This window comes from Theobroma cacao, chromosome 4 (genome assembly GCF_000208745.1).
Source record: "Theobroma cacao cultivar B97-61/B2 chromosome 4, Criollo_cocoa_genome_V2, whole genome shotgun sequence".
Classification (NCBI taxonomy): Eukaryota; Viridiplantae; Streptophyta; class Magnoliopsida; order Malvales; family Malvaceae; genus Theobroma; species Theobroma cacao.
In genome coordinates, this window is record NC_030853.1 from 4,284,859 (window position 1) to 4,294,099 (window position 9,241).

The 9,241-nt window shown below is 35.5% G+C and overlaps 1 protein-coding gene and 1 long non-coding RNA gene across 3 annotated transcripts; both read left to right on the top strand.

Moving 5' to 3' along the window:
• LOC18601224 (uncharacterized protein At1g65710) lies at positions 1,641 to 4,332 on the top strand. The gene is made up of 2 exons (XM_007032088.2): positions 1,641 to 2,985; positions 3,210 to 4,332. The coding sequence occupies exons 1-2, from the start codon at positions 1,762 to 1,764 to the stop codon at positions 4,152 to 4,154; spliced, it is 2,169 nt and encodes a 722-aa protein (XP_007032150.2). The 5' UTR covers positions 1,641 to 1,761; the 3' UTR covers positions 4,155 to 4,332.
• LOC108661770 lies at positions 6,446 to 8,266 on the top strand. Of its 2 annotated transcripts, none has more exons than XR_001927562.1 (3): positions 6,446 to 6,491; positions 7,130 to 7,213; positions 8,089 to 8,266. It is a non-coding gene; the product is annotated as an uncharacterized LOC108661770 (long non-coding RNA). The 2 variants fall into 2 exon arrangements; XR_001927563.1 differs by lacking the exon at positions 8,089 to 8,266 and adding an exon at positions 7,575 to 7,606.

The following is a 9,241-nucleotide window of genomic DNA, read 5'->3' on the forward strand; positions in this document are numbered from 1 at the left end:
ATTCAAATATTGACGTACATGTATGAGAGTTAACATAGCAAGTCATTATAATAAGTTTAAATGAGTTAAATTAGTTAGGTATATTGTTTGTATTAAAAATAATAATATTCTTATATTTTAAAGTAAAAGATAGAATAAAAATAAAAATTAAATAACATTTAAAATAAGATAGATAAGTTTAAAAATTACCTATGTTGTTAACATAAAATGGATTAGTATAAGATTAGCTATGTTGTTTATCTATTAACCTGTTAAACATGGTTTTATTTTTTAAAACAAATTATATTAATTGATTTTATAGTAAGTTAGATTTATCTGGGGGCTCATTGGCCTACAAAGAGAAAAGAGAACAACTTAAGGAAGAGAAAGAGGGAGACAGAAACTGGGAAGAAAATAAACGATTTTGATTTTTTATTTACTAAATAGTAAAAAATTTTATATATTTATTATTAAGTCTCTAAAAAAATTTTATTTTATCTCATTAACGAGATGACACATTGTGCTGACATTAGCACATAAAATACAATCCTTTAAAAATTTTAAATTTGAGTGATAGTGGAAAGTATTTTCTACGACATAATTTAAAAAAAAATTGAACAGTTTATTCAAATAATAAAAAATATTAAATTTTTTTATAAAATATTTTATACAAAATTTTACCCAACAAGTTATTATCCTCTTACCAAAAGATCAATCACATTCCCATGGTGAGAGAATCACATTCCCTTTAAAAACCAATGTAATGTTACTTTCTTGAGCAGTGGGAAACGAATTAATTTTTTTTTTGAGCTAAAATATCTCTTTTCAAAAAAACTAAAATATCCAATATCTTTCTCTCTCATGTAAACTAACTAAATTACCTAATTTAATTATGAACTAATAAAAAATACAAATCTCATTTAATTAATTAATTAACTAATTAATTTGTTAATTAAAATAACTAATTAACTAATTTAATTATAAACTAATTTAAATTAATAAATTTCATTGATGAATTTAATTATAAAATAATAGAAAATGAAAATTTAATTTAATTAATTATTTAACTAATTTAATTGTAAATTAATAAAAAAAATTTCATTTAATTAGTTAATTAAAATAGCTAATTAACTAATTTAATTATAAAATAATTTAAATTAATTAATTTAATTAATGAATAGAATTATAAAATAATAAAAATGCCAATGTAATTTTATTAATTATTTAACTAATTTAATTATTACTTTAAATTAACTTAATTAGCTAATTAATTAGTTATTTAAAAATAACTAATTAACTAATTCAATTATAAACTAATAAAAAATGTGAATTTCAATTTAATTAATTACGTAAGAGAATCCGTGAACATATATATATTCAGTGGTCCCTCAAACCAAAAATATAATAATTATAAGACCCCTTTGAGAAGGAATTGGTAGCCGTTGGAGGAATTTGAATTGAAACATATCGTTATTGAGTTTTTTAATAATAAATACGAAAAAAAAAAATAGAAAGGAAAAAGAAAGGAGAGAAAATGACTTGGAGTGTGTCAGTGCGTCAGTGGGTCATCCAACGGCTCTGTCTGCCTAACGGATGCCTTCACTTCAAAATTTGAAATGCTTTCTTTGTTTGTTTGTCAGACCTAAAGTTTGTCATTTTGAAAATGTTTTCTTGGGCAACGTACCCCACCACTCTCTATCTAATCTCATTGCACTTCCCTCTTGCTCTCCCTTTTCTACCAGTTCTCTCCCTCTTCGAGCTCACCTGACTGCCAAATCCCAAATGGGTACTTGTTTTAGCAAGAAGAGAGCTTCTTCCTCTAATCACTCTCAGCCTCAGCCTGTTTCTGTTTCTTCAGCACCATTAGCGGCGGATACCACCCTCAACAATAATTCTTCTCATCATTCCCTCAAAGCCGGAAGCGATCCCAAGATTTACCAGGTTACTGAAGAAGAACAAGTTGGAAAAGCCAGCCGAGAAGAAGACAGCTTAGTGAAGAAAGAGGTATTTGTCATAAAACACAGAAAGAGCCATGACAGAGACAGACGCTCCCCGCCTCCGCAAAAGGCAGCACCACATTCTTCCGAAAACGAGTCTGCTTCCTCCGTTTCCGCTGAAGGCGGCATCTGCACCATCAATACTGCGGTGAGGACGTCCAGCTGCACTAAAGAGGAAGTAGATGCCATTTTGATACAGTGCGGGAGGCTTAGCAGAAGCAACTCTTCTGGAAAGACGGCTTCTTCTTCCAGAAAGTACTCTGGCTCCAAGCGGAGTTACGATTTTGATAACGAAAACGACAATGATCATATTGGAGTTGCCTCCGAGGACTATGGTTCCAGGAAGAAAGGAAATGATGGTTTCTGTGATGATGACCGCCCACGCCACCGGCAATCAAGTAGGTCTTCTTCTTCTCAGGGAAGGAGGAGGACTCCCAGCAGGGAAAGAGAGCAGCACCAGCAACGCTCCGGAAGCAGAGAAAGAGGGACCAGCAGCGGAGGAAGACGAGTGAGCCGATCCCCGGGAAGAAGATCAGAAAACACTCAAGGTAGCCTTGGTAGCAATGCTGCCAATGCCACTAATAGGCCTGGAAAGATGGTCTCTGTTCCTGCTACTGTTTCGTCATTGGTGATGGATAAGAGCACCAATGGTGCTGCTGGTGTAGAAGCTCCGACAACTACTGCCAATGCCATCAAGCGCATCTCTGTGAAGAGGAATGTCGGTGAGGCGGCTGTAGGCTCTAGGGGCACTGCTTCACCACGCTCTCAGTCCCCTGCAAGGACAAATCCAAATGCCAATAATCCTAAAGGCTGCAATGAGAATCAGCTACAGCCAACACTTAGCCGCAGCTCCTCAAGGAAAGCAGAGCATTCGCCTTATAGAAGGAACCCATTGAGTGAGATTGATCCCAACTCACTTGCATATCCACAATCAGCTGCCAACAAGACTTCCACCTGCATCAACAAGGGACAAGGAGGGCTCAAGGAATACACCAATGTAATTAATCAGGTACTTGCTTTTTTAAATCTTTATTGATTCTGTACTAGGAGCTTTTTGTTAAATCTACTGCTCAGCAGCTTAATAGGCGAAACCCTTTTTTAAAGAATTTTTTATTTCCATTTTATGGTCACTGTCAGCTAAGGTATAAGTATCACAATGTGACTAAGAGCTGGTAATTCAACTTCAATATTTATTCTCGATGTTAATACTTACATCAAGACTTGATTTTACAGAAATTGAATGTTGAGATGAACAACAAAGTCGTTGTTCAAGGTGCTAATAAAGCAGGCAGCATTGGTACAGCGGATAACAAGGTCGTAAATGTGAATAGCACAGCAAAGGAGCAAAGGATGGTTGAAGAGGTAAAGACCGAGCCACCAATGCCTGGAGCTGAGAATCCGAAACCTCAAACATTGACAAGAAGCAGATCCTCTAGGCGATCACGAGATCTGGACCTGAATCCAGAAACTTTGTTGAATCCCATCCCATCATCATATACCACACTATTGCTTGAGGACATCCAAAATTTTCATCAAACCAACAATCCCCCTTCATTCTCACTCCCATCATGCGTCAGTAAGGCCTGTTCCATCCTTGAAGCAGTTGCGGACCTCAACTCCACTACAAGCTCCAACCTCTCTTGTGCATTCTCTGAGGATAGAAAAGGTCTCTCAACAGATGAGTCAAGCAAGAATGGATACAACGCCACTGTTGGGAGGAAAATGGCAGAAACCAGAGACCCTTTTGTTGAATCCGAGGTAGTTGGCAGAGATGATCTGATGGAGCCAAGTTTTCACAAGTATGTGACAGTGAGGAGAGGTGCTACATTGGGCGGCACAGACATGGAGGAGCAAGAATCATCTGGTAGCAACAGCTTCGTGGGCAGTGGGCAGCAGCAGCATTGGGGCTTTTCACCCTCCTCGTGGGAGCCCAATTCAGCGGATTCAACTGATCGCTGGACTTCAAGAACTAAAAGCAGAGAAGAGGATCACAGTAGTTCCCTGGAACCCCAGAGACAAGCCTTGGCTGAACCACAATCAGGCAGTGACATAAAAAATAGTACTAGAAAGGGATTGAGTGGAAGAAGGAGAGACGTTGATCTCCAACACGCAGGAATTGGACGAGCTGGCAAGATAGGAGCTGGTAAAGGTCTTCACTTTGTAGCTGCATCAACATAGCAAGGATGATTACGGTTACCCATTCGAGTTGTAGTTTTCAATTGCAAACTTTATTGTATTGGTTGCATACTTACAACCACTTTTCTTTGCTCTTATTTGAATCTAACATCTTTTAAGTTTGAATCAAACAAGACAGAGAGTCCAGATCCTGAATCAAACAAGCGTGTTATTATTTTCATGTCGGGTGCGAGAAAATGAAAGAGAGGAAGAAATTTTTTTTTCTCCTTGTATGAAATATGGAAAATAAAGAGAAAAAAAGGGTCAAAATTATTAATAAAAGGAGAAAAAAAATTGATTATTTTCAGGCAACACGAGCTTTTTGTTTAGCTCTGCAAACAAAAATGATGTGTCTATTAATGGGATGAAGCTGAAGCATTAATTGATTCAGGAGATACAAAGGATGTGTCCGCCCCTCGGTTTAAACTTGAATCAACTTCAAATTTCAAAGTTGGTTTTACAATGTTTGACGTGATCAAGGGTTAATGTAAATTTCCATTCTTGCACTCATAAATATCTCTTGTTGGCATAGGCAACTCTAAATTTCTAGCAATGCCGCCATAATATACCACTAGTTATTTGATTTTTCCTTTATTAGGAATCAAGCATGTGCGGTGCACATGATGACAGTTCTTAGTAATTGATAACAGCAGGGCAGTTTTGTAATTGCGAGTAGTCGGCTAAAGTTTTTTGTAAAATTTAGATTCTTAAGTTTGTTACGTTTGTTAGTCTGATAGCTTATTGTCAGAGGAAGTTAGTCTTGTTAGTGTTAGCTATAAATAGTGCGATGTAAAAGAATTCATTTCTAGCAATGAGAATTACAGAAATTACAATTCTCTTCTTTGTTCTTCGCTTAATATTTCGGTTTACAACTGTTAAATGGCATCAAAGCAGGTCTTCTAATTCTAGGGTTTTCTTGCCTAAATTTTCTTATGAAATTCAATTAGATTAGTCTCAATCTTTGATTGAGTTTAGTTTAATCATCTCTCATATTGATTTGATTTCTATATTCACTTCAAATGGTATTCTTGTATGGATCAAAATCTGTGACCAACACGTCTTCTGTGATCTCGACAGGTTGCCGAATTGCAAGGCAATTGTAATAGGTTGAATGTCCTTAAGTCCAAGTTTCTAAGTAGCAGAAAAAGGCATCAGTGACACACTAGCACCTAAATCACCTAAAGCTTTGAAAAATTTAGAACTACTAATAGCATAGGGTATAGAAAAACTCCTTGAAACCTTAAGCTTTGGTGGCAACTTGTTCTAAATAATAGCATTGCACTCCTCAGTGAGTGCCACTACCTCATACTGACCCAATTTCCTTTTCTTTGTCAAGATATTTTCCAAAAACTTAACATATGAAGGCATCTACTCCAACGCTTTAGTGAAAAGGATGTTGATGTGGAGCTTCTTGAACACCTCTAGAAATTTCTGAAATTGAGCATCCAACTTTTGCTTAAAGAAGCATTGGGGAAATTGAGGAGGAAGGTGTGTTATCGATGCATCCTTGACTTGCACTTACTTGTCTGACTTTCCAACTTTTGATTCATTCTCAACTGGCTTCTCTTGTGGCTCTTCTTGCTTGCTATTACTGCCAATGTCAAGCCCGACTCTACAATATGTTTATTATGCCATTCTTATATAAGAATGCATGTTTGCTTACTTGGGTACCTTGAAAATCGTTAAAAGACGGTATTGGACCAAATGGAACAATTAAGTTGAATTAAGCCTTGAACTAGTTTGAATAGAGATTTTAAGATAAAATTGAGAATTTTAAAACCCCAGAATGACTTAAAATGGTGATTTGGAGTTCGAAGATCAATTTGGAGTCAAATAGGAAATTTTACTATCTAGGGGCAAAATGGTAATTTTGCCACTCGAGGACAAAATGGGAATTTTTTTGAAAGATTTTGATCACATTTGACTTATTGGAGTATAATTTGAGTTTGAGAAGTGAAGAATTTAAATTCCGGCATTTTTTTCGAGCATAAGGGTAAAATAGTCATTTTGCCACCCTAGGGGTAAAATTGTAATTTTACACCACCCAACCCTTGTCCAGCACATGGATTTTACCCAATATTATCATGGATAATTGAGAAAATTTAAGTGGTGGAGAGAGATTAGTTAATGGCTAAATATGACACATGGACCAATGGAATGGTGACATGCGTCAAAATCTCATCCATTCATTATTTTTCTTATAAATTAGCATAAAATCAGCCCATTTCTCATTCATATGGCCGGCCAAAGAAGAACAAAGGAAGAAAAGAAAGAACAAGAACCCTAGGGTGAAAATTCAAGAGAAAAATTGATGGATTCCAAGTAATCAAGCAATCAAAGGTAAAATTTCTTGATTTTGACTTGTGATCTACCTTTCCCATGCATTATTTAGCATTTTTCATGGTTGAATCACAAGATATCATGAAGAATTCATTGCTAGCCGAATGGGTATGGAGAGAGAATGATGTTGGATTGATTTGATTTCAAGTTATGTTAGTGTTTTTAGTTAGTTTACCATGTCTAGAAGCAAAACAACAAGAAAAGAATTCATTTTCCCCATCACCCATCAATGGTCGAACCTACCTGGTATTGAGAGAGGATGAATTTGATTTTTATTTTAAGAGAATTGGTTAGAAAATGATGAATTATGGTGTGGAAAAGTAGTAGGAAAAATCACGGTGTTAATGCACTATTATGGACCGAAAATTCTAAGAAGAAAAGTGAAGATGGTTTTGCCAAATTTTAGGTTATTTGACTTGTGTTTGGTGAATTAAGGTATTGAAAAAGAAATGGAGCAATTTAGAGCTAAATTGGACGCGTTGGCCAATTAATCGGGTGATAAGACGAATTAGGCCAATATCGGGTGTAGATGGTTACCCGTGTATTTTGCATTCCATATCATGCATTAGTAGTCTAAATTAGTTTAATTTCAATTTAGTACCAATGTAGTAAGTTTCTCGATTTTGTATTATATCAAGGTGGTGAGTCCTCCGATAAAGGCAAGGAAATTACATCCGAGGACCAATAGTCAGAGTACTTTGAAAATCCGCACTCTAAACATTGTGAGTAACCTTACTATCGTCTTAATTATCTAAAGTGGTTTTTATCCGATTTTGTGAATTTCATGGAAAATGAATTAAATGATTAATTTTTCGGTTTTATAAACCAAATGTGATTTAATGAAATGATTTCATAAATTTGTTTTAAAATTGAATAATGGTTTTGAAAATAGAGTAATTGGAGACCACTTGATATGTTGTAAATTTATGGTTTTAATTTATTGGCTTATGGCACTATGGGCATGATTGGCTGGTTGGCAATTGCATTGAAATACGGATTGTTGATTTGCCTTGAAAGGCTATGAATTACAATAATTGTCATATCATGTTATTGAATTTTATTGATTGATGGGGTAATTATTAGCTTACTGCAGTGGGCGGGTTTCTGTGGATCAGCCTATTAGAGGGGCACAATAAACCTCGTTATATCTTACCTCAGTATGAGAGGCACGAGTGGATAACTCCTAAGGTTAATACTTTAGAGTTCACTTCATGCAAAACCACCACGTGAGGGTGAACTCGGCCAACGCCAAGGAACGACTGTGTTTTTCAAACTAAAAATATGTTTACGTGTATATGAAATTTTTTACAGCCTTGGCGGACTCGGTTGGGATAGCCCTCGATCAAGGCATCCCTGATAACTAGGTATAAAAATGATTTTGGCACGAGCCAAAGTTTTAAGAAATTCATAAGCCATGCTGATTACTCGATTTATATGAATTGATTTTATCTGAATGAAATGAGTTGAAAGGTGATGAATTACAGTATATTAAACTGTTTTATCTGTCTTTATTTACTCGACTTTAGATGTTTTAGATGGTATTTGTTTACTCACTGGGATTATATAATCCCACCACCCTCATTTCCACCAATTTCAGGCTCAGGATAGTCTATAGATAGCTGATTTCATCGAGGACCACCATTGGATTTGCATTCTCCAAACTGTAGGTTCACAAATTTTCTTACTTTCGGTTATTCGAGAGCCCACTTGTTACTGTAAATTAAATTAAATACTCTGGCTTACTATATTACAATATATATGAATTTATTTTGCTTTTACGCTGTAAAAATTATTTATGCAGTGTTCTAAAAATATTATTTTTTGAGAAAATTAAATATTTTATTCAATATTTTTATTTTATTCTAATAATCATAATTTCATTTTAAATGAAGGTTTTAGACGTTTAAACTTATTTTTGATTATGAATTATGTGTTTTGTACTCGCATACTACATTTTTAGCTGGTTTCGAAATTTTTGAGAAAAATGACCAAAATGCCCCTGTGTAGTTGAAATTTCTCTTTGACTGTTTTTGCACTGAAATTGGTTCATATCACTTTAAAACATAATTTTAGTGACTAATGCTCACAGGGGAAGCGAGAAAAAAAAAACTGATGTTAAGCCTTGTGAAGTTTCGATTGACATTCCGGGTAATGAATGTCTATTGGGACGTCGCGGCGGTTGTCACGGGCTCGAGGGGAGTTCTGGGTCGTGACAGCCAACCTCTTTCCCACTCTGAAGGAATACTGCCATAGAAAGTTTCTTGCCTTCCCTTCTTAGATTAGGCTCAGTATTACTTAGTAGGGTCCCCTAAGGCCTATTGTTGACAGCATTAGCTAAATGCCTTACTTGAGTCTCAAGACTTTTCAATGAAGCTACTTGACTATGAATAAAGGCATCTGTCTTAGCCATATATTGCATGAACAGCTCTTTCATGGATGGCTTCTTTTCTTGCATTGACAGTCTTGGTTGTTGTGGAAAACCTAGAGGAAAATTCGATCTCGGAGCTGATGAAAGGCCCTGATTGTTGTTCTAAGAAAATTTTGCGTGATTCCTCCACCTAGGATTATATGTGTTAAAGTATGGGTTATTTTATTGCCGATTTCCCACAAATTGCACTGAGTCAGTACTCATGTAACACATATCTCTCAAGTTTCCTTCACCACAATAGTCACAAGTAATAATGGGGCTCTATATCGAATTAACTCCAAAAGAATCAATTTTCCTTGTGAATACGACTCCCTGATCAATT